The 13,908-nt window shown below is 38.6% G+C and overlaps 2 protein-coding genes across 2 annotated transcripts; both read right to left on the bottom strand.

The window, feature by feature from the left end:
* Window positions 1–2,943: 2,943 nt before the first annotated feature.
* Window positions 2,944–9,389, bottom strand: LOC140140739 (uncharacterized). The gene is made up of 4 exons (XM_072162484.1): window positions 9,264–9,389; window positions 8,164–8,451; window positions 6,670–6,876; window positions 2,944–4,569 (listed from the first exon to the last, which is right to left on the bottom strand). The coding sequence occupies exons 2-4, from the start codon at window positions 8,405–8,407 to the stop codon at window positions 4,304–4,306; spliced, it is 717 nt and encodes a 238-aa protein (XP_072018585.1). The 5' UTR covers window positions 8,408–8,451; window positions 9,264–9,389; the 3' UTR covers window positions 2,944–4,303.
* On the bottom strand, window positions 9,315–13,271 carry LOC140140607 (uncharacterized). The gene is made up of 4 exons (XM_072162365.1): window positions 13,182–13,271; window positions 11,749–11,985; window positions 10,536–10,698; window positions 9,315–9,399 (listed from the first exon to the last, which is right to left on the bottom strand). The coding sequence occupies exons 1-4, from the start codon at window positions 13,249–13,251 to the stop codon at window positions 9,315–9,317; spliced, it is 555 nt and encodes a 184-aa protein (XP_072018466.1). The 5' UTR covers window positions 13,252–13,271.
* Between the last annotated feature and the right edge of the window lie 637 nt (window positions 13,272–13,908).

Below are 13,908 nucleotides of genomic sequence, written 5' to 3'. Positions count from 1 at the left end.
TTAATAGTAAATCTTACTCCTCGACGTAGTTATTGAAATTTTGATTTGGACGCCTAAGTGCGATAAATGAATTCGGCAGAGAGACGAATCGTATACTTAGCTGTACAAATCAGGTTAATCTATAGTATTGTATAGCGGGAAACCCCGAATTTTCTATATTACATGTCCTATACTGATATATTTGATACCAACGTATAGCTGTAGGTATCTTCTATCCAGTGATACCAAAATAAGTACAAACATTCCCCACATGATATTGATGTGGTTTAATAATGTGAGTGCGCCCCCGTGAAATTGGAAAATCCTGGAAAATTATACGCAAAATATAGGCCAATATATTTATTTCTGCTTTAAAATCCTCGAGTTTTTGCTAAATATTACAGGGATGACTATTTATAACTTTTATAGCAAGTTAAGTCTACATAGCCTTAAAACAACCAGTAATTTATACACAAAAGTCCCAAATCAAGAATGCGTGCTATGGTTTACACGTAGTTTTGCGCATTCGACCTCTCTCTGCGCAGTAGTAGAGACATTTTGGCTACTGCATAAAGCCGAATAGCTGTTAAAACGCGCTTTGAGTGATATATCGATTGTTTCAGAACATGCAAGTATTGTAAATAATTCGTGTACATTCACTTCTATAATATACATTTCAAACGAGTGCTCACGAATGTTCTAAATTTTTAGAAGGATCAATGGAATAGTACCAATATTTTCAATCGCCGTTTACTCGGAACAGCAATTTTGCGTATTCGGCACTCTGCCGTGTTCATAACGAATTATATCCAAATTTCCGGCCTACACACCCTCACAACAAAAGAAGAGGAAAAATTAAAACGCCACGGTAGGGGTTCGAAACTTATTTCTCTTGCACTGAAAGCGAACTGGTTAACCACTGCGCCATCACAAACTGCTACAATAATCTCGTACTGTTTGCAATCTTTATTGTACTTCAGTCAAATGAGGTATACTATTTATATTTACGTCAATATTTTGTAAAACAAGACAGTATTTTACATGAATAAACAAGCATCACTGGACAATTCTGACGATTATTGGATAGAGCCGATGGCTAATTTTCCTAGTGACACTGGTCACCAATGGTCACGCAGGATTACGACACGAGGCCGTCTTGAAAGCAACTTTCCAACCTATGACCAGTAGCGTAGCCAGCGGGGGGCAGAGTGCCCCCCTGACAAAAAAATGAAAGAAAAAGTACCCCTCTGACAAAAAATGAAAGAGAAAATCAGGAGGGCAAAGGAAAAGAAAAAGGGCAAGGAGCCGCTTTTCTAGCAAAATTCAGGGCCAAACTAGTGTAAAAATTTTCCGCGCTACGCGCGCACATTGTAACAATAAAGCCCTTTTTTAGCCGGATAATGGGCGAAAATAGTGGAAAATACCGTTTTTTTCGTGCTACGCGCGCATATCATCCCAATAAGGCCCTTTTCGGGAAGCTCGACGACATACAGTCTCTATGTATTGTATGATGCAACTGCATTTTTTTTCGTCTGTGCCCCAAAAAACGACTCGGTTAATTCACCAATCTTTTTCGCTGAAAATTTAATACAAGCTGACGTTAGTTAATGTCTATCATTACAGAAAAGCATACGACCGGCGTTTGCGCAGATATCCATTGTAGATATAACCATTTTGGTGATCGTGACAGGCGTGTTTTCTCATTTTTTAAACCTCTTCGCTCACAATAAACATTATTTTTATCCGCAATTATTCAACTTTTATACGTTACTGTTTGCTTTTTGATTATGTTTTAAATCTTTAACGGGAACTAAGCGAGAAATGACTCGTGTTTCCAAAAAAGCAGTATTTGCCGGCTTCTTTTCAAAAATGTTTACGTAACAGCAGTTGTCACGCCGGTAAAAATGACCGGAAGCATGGGAAGTGAGCTAAGTTGCCGTCGTACTGAGATAGATTCAATTTTGTTTGGATACTGTGATGTATCCTGAGTAATTTAATTTTGATTATTTATCTTACTTTATAAAATTCGAGTTATTTCATGAGTGATGACATTTAGGGGGATTTCCTTTCATTCAACACGTGATCATGGTGATCAAAACAAATTGAATCATATCTAATTTTTATAATGTTCAGTGCATTGCACTATTAGGGGAATCCCTGATAATATAAATAGATATGACATCATCCAGAATACCCACAGGAAGTGCTGTAATGTGACAGAAGGTCTATTAATAGATCATGGGTTTTGGGGAGCATAAAAAGGTGATACACTGGATTTTGCTCCTTGATTTTTCGATCCTCCTGATGAACAAATCACTGAATAAGCTTTTGAACAAGAACCAAAATAAAATGTGACGTTTATAATGAAAACAACCCAGCAACAACACGATGGCAGTAATAAAGAAACTTCAAAGCATGTCGGTTGTGTGCATTATATGATTTATTTAACGTGCAGTATATGCATTACATGATTTATTTAACGTGCAGTATAATTATGCATTATATGATTTATTTAACGTGCAGACAAATATTAAGTGCTAGTGTTATTATATCATCACTTAAAGGGTGTCTCCGGCAATCACAACATTATGTCTTATATGTAAGATAAATAATTATCAAGCATGAATCACATGGTTTTATTTAAAACAAACTCATAGTGACCATAAAAACGAATAAAAACATCTGTCTCTCAACACGCGATATTCAAAATTCCCGGGCGCCGATATTGTCGAGTGCAATGACGTCCCAGTAATACAATGGAACCTGACGACAATTGAGCACAAACAACCATTACGTCATTGCACTTAGACAATTAGTGGCGCGGGAATTTTGAATATCCCGTGTTGAGAGGTGACTGTTTTATTCGTTTTATGGTCAATATGAGTTTGTTTTAAATTCAACCATGTGATTCGTGCTTGATAATTATTTTTCTAACATATAAGGCATAATGTTATGATTGCCGGAGACTCCCTTGAAGGAGGATGGTTCGATTATATCATGTGTCATGTTCCATTTGACTAAATGACTCCCTGCATCTCATTGGTCAAATACCAATCGCTCGTCGCTAAGCAAGCGATACCCATGGAAGAAATGACTTAAGCAATTACAATGTCGGTTTCAAATGGAGTAATCCATTCAGGTAACATGATTTGAAATTCACACTCCCTGTGTGAAAGATTAGCTAAGATTAAGGTCATGTATTCCAAGGTGGGGGTGTGTTGATTTAAACTGGAATAGCTCAATTAGTGTATTTATCAAGAACATATTAATAATAATTGGAATATCCAGATGCGTGTTTGTAAACTACTTTTTTTCATTCATTATGGCCTCGAAAAGAGATTTTTTGATAATGCACGAAAGTTACTGGGATACTAGCGTATGTATCCAGGGCCGGATTTACCATAGGGCCAGATGGGCTCGGGCCCAGGGCCCCCAAATTTTTGGGGCCCAAAAATTGCCCTGTTTAGTGTGCATCTTCCATTTTAGCCGAAAACACTACGTTTTGGGCCAAAATAAGGTACAAAATTTGCTAAATTTTTTCGTGCGCTTCGCGCGAAAAATGCCTAAGTAGAATCTAAAAACATGGTCACTTGAGAGCACATGCCTTCCTCACGGTACGTTGGGGCATCAAAATTTTGGCTGGCCAAAAAGGTAAATCCGGCCCTGTATGTATCGTTGCGACTGACGCATATTGTCAAATAATAACCATCAGTATGAACCATATCAGTATTGTATTTTCTACAACGTTACCGATACAGTGAAAGTCTGTTTTTACTTTGGGCGCTACTCGCGCTCAGCGAATCACTTATACACAGACAGTTCATAGTAATCTGTTATTCAGCATTATGCGACGATATCACTATGAACCAATATGGTCTCATCTCCACGGGCACCGTTCAGTGACCTCCATTAAAAAATTATAACTCAACACATTCAAAGGTCATTATATGAATGTACAGACATAGTGGGGTTAATGGACTGTATACCAATAGATGAGAATGTTTGAGGTCCTAGTGTGTGTAAATGTCATTCTATGAGTGTACAACCATATTGGGGTTACGGAACTGCGTATTGACAGAGGAGCATGTTTGAGGTCCTAGTTCATATTAATATCATCGGATCATTAAACAATAAATTCGGGTAAATTAAAGTGCGATTCTAACATTTATTTTAAAGAAAAGATTATTTAACATATAAGTTTAAAATCAAATAGAGATAACTTTATTCTTTATAACCTCAACCTATTCTGGGTAACCCAGATCAGTAGGCAATAAATAACTGGGTTTAGCCATCAATAACTGAGTTTAACCATAAATAACTGGGTTTAGCCACAGACTTTCCAGTCAGCTTCGTTGCCAGATCCTGACGCAACACCAATATAATTGACATCTAGATCTACGAGGCATGCCATATCCGCACTGATGAATGCCTGGCCATCAACACTAACCTCTACATGCCCATTAGCGAATGTCACGGTGTATTCACGGTAGTCGGTTGAGCTCAGAACGTTAGGTGAAGCAGAGGAGAAGACTGCCTTCTCATTGGAATTACAGAGGCCTGCAGACCTTGTATTATCCTTCCTACCAATCTCTGAAATAAAAATGTTACAAAGTAGACGAGGCAATAAGATGGGAAGTTATTTTACTTTTAGCAGTGTTTAGCATCGCTTTGGCAGTAAACATAATCTCGGAATCCAGTTCTAGTTTAACCAAACGAAATAAACCGAATCTATCGGGTTCAGTCGTAATAACTGGACAGATGTCCAAGATTCTGCTTTGTGCCTAGCTTTGCTACAAAGCCGACCTTATATATATTTTCCATCCGATAGAAAGAAAATAAAAGAAAAGGCGAAACTGAGACGAATAACTAAACCATGTCATATCCCCTCTGATCAAGTTACTGGTCTGAAGACTGGCCGATGTTTAGCGTTAACGAGATTTTCATGCTGGACAGAAAAGAAGTGGTTTTACCACACCTCTCTACTTCTGGTAACGTTTGTTACATTTAACGTTTGTACTGATTGGTTATACTTCTGGTAACGTTTGTGACACTGATTGTTATACTTCTGGTAACGTTTGTGACATTTGGTCGATAACGTTTGTAATAATCCGAGTTTAAATCGTATGGTAATTATTACATGAATTATTACATGAATTACCACTTCAAACTATGCATGTACTTGGTTTAGTTATTATGAGAATTTTAGTGAAGATTATCATTAACAGCTGAAATCAGGGAGATATCGCTGAAAAAACGTCAACCAGGCCAATCATTGATCTAGTGATGGGGGTCGCCGTAAATAGCGGATCGGGTCATTTGTTTAGTCGACAATCGGGCCTTTCCCTAATCGGAACCGACTGTAGATTTCTTGACCCGCAGTATACCATTTGCAAAAGAATTAAGGTGACCAGTTATGTTCACCCCTGTATATCTTAAACAAAGGGAAAATATGTCAACGTTAAAACAAGTGGCCAGTACCTGTACCCTTTAGCTCTGATATAAGACCTTATTTGTTGAAATTGCTTGAGAATTAACGAAAATGTGATCTAGAACCTAAGGAAGGAACGAAATCAAACGTTGCAATTTTATGCTCTAATCAATGAAAGCACGACGCTAGTTGTTATGTACTAATCAATGGAAAGCACGACGCTAGTTCTCTTGCTCGAGAACGTTTTGTGTACACATCAATATGGCATGCAATGGAGCAAATCGCAACTTTGCATCTTCCGTGGGGTTTGGGCCGTATATTTCTTGAACAATTTCAACTAATGAGGTCTTAAGTCCGAGCTAAAAATGCAGCTATTGGCTGTTGGTTCCAATTAAGACATTTCTGTATTTGTTTAAGATATACGGTGTGAAGATAACTGGTACGTTAATTCTTTTGCATGCTGTATGCAATTTGAAATATAATTGATTATAAATCCTGACCTAAAAACAAACAAACCGCATTTTGAATTTTGTTTTTTAGGCCACTTACAGTGAACAGACCTTTTTTGGCTCAAGTATACAGACCACAAAATAATTTAAGTACCAGTTATTTTCAGCCCTGTATTATCTTAAACAAAATAATACAGACATGTCACAATAGTTTCGCCATCTTGTGGGTACAAATGCTACGCGTGTTCATGCGTCGGACACTACGCGCAGCCAGCTTGCCACGCAGTTATCACGCGTCATCACGCATGGAGATCGAACGACCATCGCAGCGTGTACCCACAAGATGGCGGCATATGACGTCACGCTGACGGCCTCTATTAGAATCAGCCGTTAATAGCGGTATCTTTCAGCCCGCATTTACAGCCTCATTAAATCGATCAAGAAATAAAGACACGAATCCCAAGTCCATGCTTCCCAGGCCAAGGAAGATGCCATTTCAAAAGTTACAGTTTCCTACATTGGATACTCTTTTGATTAGTACACAAAGCCTTATCGAAGAAGATAACTGGCGCCGTACTTTCCATTGATTAAAACATTATGACTTTTGCAAGTTTTGATTTCTCTCTTTCCTTGTTCCTTGGGTTTTAATTATCAACCGATTTCAACAAATGAGATCTTAAATCAGAGCTAAAGGGTACAGATAATAGCTGCTGGTTGTAATTCTGACATATTTATCTTTGTTTAAGATACACAGGGGTGAACATAACTGGTACCTTAATTCGTTTGTGCTCTGTTGTGTGTTCGTTAATGTACCTATTTTCGGTATCCCGACTTCTCCGGCTACATCATCTGCAGGATTGTTGGTTGGAGAGAGAATAAGATATGCAAATTCTGTTCCTTTGATGGAAATGGTGTAACTGCTAGCTCCAGCGGAGACTTCATTGAACACAAATGCGAAATCTGTATTCCTTACACGGCCACTGTGAGTGTAACTATGGGTGTGATGCATCTTGCACACATCTACAAGAATAACACATGAGAATGTAGCATTAGCGCTGGCGCTGGCCACAGGCTTCAACATAAAAAGTCAAGTTTTGAGATATTTTCTCAAAATATCAAGAGCTATCTTAAGAACCACTGAACCAATACTAGCCTTGTTTGTACTCATTTTAATGCACTTTTACTGCTGATTCCAAATATGGTCATGAAAATGTAAAATTCTGATATTTTTGAATTAAAAAAAAAAAATTAGAACTTGTCGTCTGCAGTCGACAGCAGATTTGAGAAAGTTTCAGTGTTCAAGTGAATTCAAAACATCTTACTCCCGTAATCACTGGAATTCTCTTAAGGGTGGGATTACCCAATAAATACTTTTTCAATACTATTTTTTCTAAAGTAACACAATATTGTGATCAACTATAGTTTGATTCAAAGGAAACGTTCGGATAGTAGTAATTTAGAGACAAAACTTGAAAATAAGAGACATATTGTGAGCACCGCGTTAAAAATCCGGAGCTTTAATATCTACAATATCATACATATCATGCATACATACGCCATTGTTATCTGCTTTAGACTGCCTCTACGATAGTCTCCTACACAGCCAGTTTGTGTCAGTCTGTCTGGCACTCGTCGATCCTGTATGTTCGTGATAGTCACATACAGTCTGGCCCGAGACTACCTCCACGAGGGTCTACGCTGCGCTATTTAAAATCTGAATTTTGGTCACTTTTTCAGCTCAAGACGCACGCTAGTTTCTCAAGACGCTGTATAATATCTGTTGAACATATATGTTCAAGTGCAAGGAACCAGATCTGCATGGTTTCTTTATACGAAATCAATTACGGGAGATATTCATCATTTTCTACACCGATATCCAAAGATTTATCGTCTGAATATCAATCGTGCATAGCACATTTACGTGTATCGATCCCGTGTATTCATTTCAGTGTCTCTGGTTGTATAATGTAATTATTAACCGGGCGATGTCGGTGTAAGGCAATGGAAACAATTTAGTTCGATCTTTCGATCGAACATCGATGCTTGGTCGATCCTTATTATTTATGAAGTCAGCTAATTAACCACTGTTAATTGTTATAACTTATGAATATTTGCCTGTATTGATATTGACCACTACAAATTTAGCATTAATTTTGATTAATTAGTGGTTAGTTCATTAATAACAAGCATCGAAGCAGCATCGACGGTCGATCCAAAGATCGAACAAATTTGTTTCTGGTGCCTAATTCGTGCGCTCCGGTCTTCACTCGTTGAGTCCAACGCCTTTTTACGTATATTTATACATACCATTAACCACCTGAGCTGAAGTGATAGTTTTGCACTCATCAAGTCCTGTTCCTACAGCAGTGGGTGCCACATTGCCAGTTTTGGGTAATGTAAATAAACCATAACGTAAGTCAGTTAATAATAGACCTCCGTCATAAAGGTCTATGTCTGAAGCTGCAAAACCATATAACGCTTCCCATTGGTACACCTCCCATCGGTACACCTCCGTTTCTGCACCAGATTCGAGATCGTGTCGGGTTATCATTTGAGTATCTTGGTCTGGGCAGGAAGCGAAATATAGAGCATTTTCTGTGTGAAAGAGAAAACATAGTTAAATGTACTGTAAGCCCGGGACTGCAAATGTATACAATGCACGTGAGTAAATACTCATCCAAAACATCTGCATCACCTCAGTTTAAGAGTTAAGGTTAGCAATTATTTTAAACTGTTGCGATTTGGTACTTCACAGCATCTTGCGAATGGTAGTGAGCTTTGGCGAAAATTGCATTGATCAACTCCTAGTGTGTAGAGTATTTAGAAGAATTCAAATATCACAGATATACATTTGTAGGTCCTGTGGTTATTGAGTTATGTTCTAAACAGGACTGTACAACAACACTTTTATAAAGCGTACATAACTCATTCAAGCAAGTTTTCAAAGTATATATATGATCTTGTAGAATGAACTTGTGCAAAACATCAAAGTGTTATTTTTCAATAACTTTGAGCAAAAAACTTAGTTAACTGTTTTACTTAAAATAATGATGTCGCCCATGTTATATGAGACAATAGATGCACTCCAGCGGCTAAACAATACTTATTTTCTTAAAGGCCGATATCTCAATTTCCAATTTATAATACCATAACTTACGAAATCAATATCTTCGCTTATAGGAATGTCTGATTACATTGGGGAAAACAGCATTGTGGAGCAAAATATCTCTATATGTAAGATATGTAAAAACCTCAAAATTGATAACCTGCCCAAAAGTGTCTGCTTTTGACATGACACGTCACATATAACTTTTCATGCCGACGTAACCACCTCTACTTAATTAAACTTTTAGATTTAAATATATACGAGTATATAATACGATTATATAATATAGTCGTAGAAGTACCTGCGGCGTCATAGAGCAATCCGTCTGTGTTTCTCGCAGATGTTACCGTAGTCACTTCCCTGTATCCACATTAAGTTTACGGATATCACGTGTGCTAGAATGCGCAGTCTGCTGAAATATTGTCAGATATAGGTCTCTAAATGTGGAAACAATACAAACTCACAATTAAAGCAATAATGTGTGATTAGCATAAAAAATAAATTCTTATTTGAATGTTAGTTTTCACTGATAACTAATGATCACATTGTCCCCTTTTAACATGTCCAGCCAAACAAAATGAGGTAAAACGAAGAAAATTGGTATTTCATTCCAGCGCCTACAATGCGTGTATTTAGCTCGCCAATTATTATTATCATGATTATCGGGAGCTTCACGCAGCTGATCGGATTCAAACAAGACGTATAAGACGAACAGCGATATTTTATGCGTTCGTACAGCGCCTACAATGCGTGTATAATCTCGCCAATCGTATTGTTTTTATCATGATTATTGGCGGAGCTACACGCAGCTGATTGGATGTACAAACAAGACGTACTACGAATAGCGATATACATACAGTTTATACGGTACGTCACTGATTCGATGATTCAATATACACAAGCAGGCGACGAATGTATTCAGCACTCGATCGGTGAGCTCAGAATAAACACGGTTTTATTACAAATGTTAAATTTTACTGTAATAAAAGCACTTCGGGCTTAGTCTTTCACAGGACATTTATGTACACCAATGGCCATTACAATGGTGCAAAAAGTAGAAATTCGAAAAAAATTGAGGGCGCTGCTGTAGAGCAAATCACACATTATGGTTTAAAGTACCAAAAGTATGCCAAACGCTGGCTCCCTCTTTCGACCTGCCAAAAATGTACCGCCCCTCTGAATCTTGCCAAATAATGTTTGCCCGTAGGCAGTGGGTGTTGGGATATCGTCATATCACCAATGGATTAACACCTAATCATGAAATCTTCACAAAAAGTGTGTTTGCAATATTACTAATTTAAAAAAGTAAAGTGAACTTCCTTGACTCGGAAACGTTTTTTGACGATAATTTCTCCAGCGAGATTTCTGACTTTTGGATTCTTAGCTGTGACGTGTGCCAACTAATTACATCATCATGGTACTTTCCCAGCAGTTACATGATCAGAAATACGTGGTGGGAGGACTTGCCCCAAGGGCGGACATTCCCCGGCCCCAGCCTCCCATGATCATGATGATAATATGATGATAATGTGATAAATATATTTTAAGAAAAATACAAGATTTTTTTTCTCACCGTCCATTTATGGCTGCACTAATAACGCGGCCTGTTGTGGCTAACTGTTTCATAGTAGTAGATGGATCCGCTGCGGTCAGGTCTACGCTGAAGGCAACACCATCATAATCAAAATAGTAAAGAGTACTGCCAGTTTCATCAACTATCATGTAGTCTACATATTCTGTTTATCAAAATAATGTAAAAAAAGTTACTTTAATTAGTGGCAGTTGAGATTTAGCTTTACTGGGGGGGGGGGGGGATTTATAGGAGGATGGTCCATACAATCATCCCCCATCTACGCCACTGAATTAGGCCAGCATGCCTTAGCATTTTACCTATGGTGATCATTAATTCTATGAGCTTGGTCCCTGATTAAGGAGGAAATAGGAAAAGTGATCCCGCCCGGGAATTGAACCCAGGACCTCTGGTTTACGAGACCAGCGCCTTAACCACTTGGCCAGGGGAGCTCCATGATTAATTATGCAGACTGGGAATTCAACCGATAAGCGGTCACTTAACCCTACCTCCTTCGTGCAAGTCCTTTAATTATTGCTCGACGGCGAAATTGATAAAATTGCATCATAGTTTGCTTATTCTCGTCGAAAAAAAGCCTATGTTTTTCATATTATGTTCCTCTACAGTGAGGACGGCTGTATTTACGCTTGTCAAGCCCGAGCCACATTGGGAAGACTTGCACGAAGGAGGTACAGTGACAGCGCCACGGGAGAGGGGTATGGGGAAAATGCCCCAGTCAGAACTCCCCCTGTTGCCCCCAGCAAAAAAACCAAAATACGGAAATTTCCACTTTTTGCGGCAATTTGGCGCAAAATTGGTTGATTTTGCCCCCCCCCTGAAATTCACTTTGCCACCCACTTGTACCCCCCCCCCCGAAAAAAATTCCTGGCGCCGCCACTGAGGAGGTAGGGTTAAGTGGCCGCTTATCGGTTGAATTCCCAGTCTGCCTAACCATGAAGCTCCCGTGGCCAAGTGGTTAAGGCGCTGGTCTCGTAAACCAGAGGTCCTGGGTTCAATTCCCGGGCGGGAAATATTTCCCATATCTTTGGAATTGTTTGTTCAATTTCAATGGGGTTTTCTGCAAAATCCGGCTTTGGAAATTAATTTAATATTTCCGAGTTCCGACTGATTTTGCTTGATCGCGTCACATATGTGCATATTAACGAGTTTCTCGGACTTGTTATCGATTTTTTCGGTACTTTTGTATCATTCTTACCTGTTCCAGTTGGAGTGACTTGTACTTTGTTCCCTTGTGCATCGTATCTCATTGCTGACTTTCCATAAAAATCTTCAAAGTAAATACTGCTCCGTGAATCATCCACGGAAATTGAATGAATATTCCAATATTTATTATATGAAAATACTTCGGTGAAAGCAAGAGTATTTGCAGGTGCCGTGAAAACTTTATTTGCCTCGGTGCTAGTCCTAACTTTCAGCCCACAAACCACATACACTGTTACGGCCGTCGTTGCATAAAAGATAAAAAAATCGATTGAACATTAAACAGAATAAAAGGAAAAAGAGATGGGAAATAAGATAGAACAGGTTTGAAAATATAATGGAAAGGAGTACAATAGAAAACGAAACAAATTGGGGAAAAATAAAGTAGAAGTAGAACAGCGAACGAAGCGAGAAGTCAATCTTTTGGCAATTCTAAACCGTCGTCTTAATTTGCAATACAATGTTGGTATGCCTCATTTGCACAGAATAAAAAATGGTTTCCGGTTGAGATGTAAACAAAGTATATGCATTTAGTAGTAAGTTTGTGGTGCCAATTACATAAAAATGTTTAAAATACTTATGAATATTAACAGGAAAGCTCGCTCTTTGATTTATTTCAACTCTATACGGCACGATTGGGCGTAAAGACCACCCTCTTTAAATATATAGCAGCTAACGCTCTGGTAGTTCTGACTTTGGGCGGAAAGGCTGCATAATGGGCAACACTGTGTGGTGTGGAGCTGAGTGTAAATGGTCATTTGACTAATTTCTGTAAATCACTGGACTCGTAAACTGTGCAATCTGTCCCATATAGAATAAGTTTTTTATGTATACTTTTAATCATAATAATTCAGTACATAGTTTCCATGACAGCAAAATTTAAAAAAAAACAAAAAACATTGTGGTTATAAAGATCAACCAAGCAATTTTATTTCTATTTCCTTACTCGATTAATATAGCCTAATTTGGCACGCACAGAGTATAATATTCAGGGCCGGTTTCTCGAAGCATGGCTAATGGTCAGGCTTCCTAAGCCGTCGGGCTTAAGCCCAATTAGTCCTATATACCACGTGCTTACAATTTCACATCGTGCATTACCGTGAAAGATAAATCAATAAAATAATTCCTGCTGGGTTAAGAAGCTTGACCACTAGCCAATTAAGCTTCGAGAAATCGGACCTTGAGTGTCTATATCGTTGTTAATTATTATTAGGTTGTTGTGTGTGTTATTTATAATAATTTTTATTATTTTGTGCATATTTACCATACAACCACGGAAGCAAAACGAGATCTGAAAAGGCCCTACCCCGGGGCCATGTATCTGGAATGAATTCAAGTCTTTTTGCCCGGGTCTTTTTGATACAAGCCTGGGCAGGGATACTAGTGGGTATATCGAGCAAAATTAAAATACAACTTCATATTACTCACCATCTTGTGCATATCCGCTACCCAAACATGCCAGACCAACGATTGCTAAGATCTGTAAAAGCCCCATCATGAAGCGATGTCAAGTTGGTCTGAAAAGAGTAACATAGATTCAGGTTTGAATAATATATACCACACTTTGATAGGCTGCCCACCAAAAATTCAAAATGTATATTAAATCATCAGGGCCGGATTTACCATTGGGCCAGATGGGCCCGGGCCCAGGACCCAAACAATTTTGGGGCCCCAAAATTTGCCCTGTAAAATTTCAAAATGGCGTGCCAAAATAAATTGCTCGCGCCTCCTCTCTGCCTGCAAAATGGCTTGCCCCCCTCCCTCTCAATTTTTGGGATCCCGATTTGCAAACCTTAAATGGTTTAGCTATTCTGTTGCGAGCGTAGAGAGCAGGAAGATTTGCATATTTAAGCGTTTCCGTACTGTTTTCCTAAGCTTTTAAGAGTGTTTTATTTAAAATGCGCCCCATGAATGTAAGCATGCCAAAAATCGCTTGCCCCCCCCCTTCTCGGCTGGCTCATAGCGACATTATGTAGAGAATGTTTGTATCATTTTGGTATCACTGGATAGATGAGAGCCATAGCTATACATTACTATCAAATATATTGGTATATGACATTTATAATTGAAAATTTAGGGGGGTCGCAACAACCCCCCCCCCCTCCTCCTCTTCGTAGTTCGTGGTAAAAAATATGGTGTTCGAGGGTTAATATTC

This window comes from Amphiura filiformis, chromosome 19 (genome assembly GCF_039555335.1).
Source record: "Amphiura filiformis chromosome 19, Afil_fr2py, whole genome shotgun sequence".
NCBI classification, from domain to species: domain Eukaryota; kingdom Metazoa; phylum Echinodermata; class Ophiuroidea; order Amphilepidida; family Amphiuridae; genus Amphiura; species Amphiura filiformis.
The sequence above is the reverse complement of the archived record's forward strand: the minus strand, read 5'-3'. Positions and strand labels throughout refer to the sequence as shown.

Coding starts and splice junctions, on each gene's coding strand:
- LOC140140739 (XM_072162484.1), bottom strand. CDS start 8,407: ATGATAACCCGACACGATCTCGAATCTGGTGCAGAAACGGAGGTGTAC. Junction 6,877..8,163: donor TTCAGCTCAGGTGGTTAATG/GTATGTATAAAT, acceptor TTATTCTTGTAG/ATGTGTGCAAGATGCATCAC. Junction 4,570..6,669: donor AGTCGGGATACCGAAAATAG/GTACATTAACGA, acceptor TTTTTATTTCAG/AGATTGGTAGGAAGGATAAT.
- LOC140140607 (XM_072162365.1), bottom strand. CDS start 13,251: ATGATGGGGCTTTTACAGATCTTAGCAATCGTTGGTCTGGCATGTTTG. Junction 11,986..13,181: donor TAGCGGATATGCACAAGATG/GTGAGTAATATG, acceptor CGGCCGTAACAG/TGTATGTGGTTTGTGGGCTG. Junction 9,400..10,535: donor AGTGCAGCCATAAATGGACG/GTGAGAAAAAAA, acceptor TTCCACATTTAG/AGACCTATATCTGACAATAT.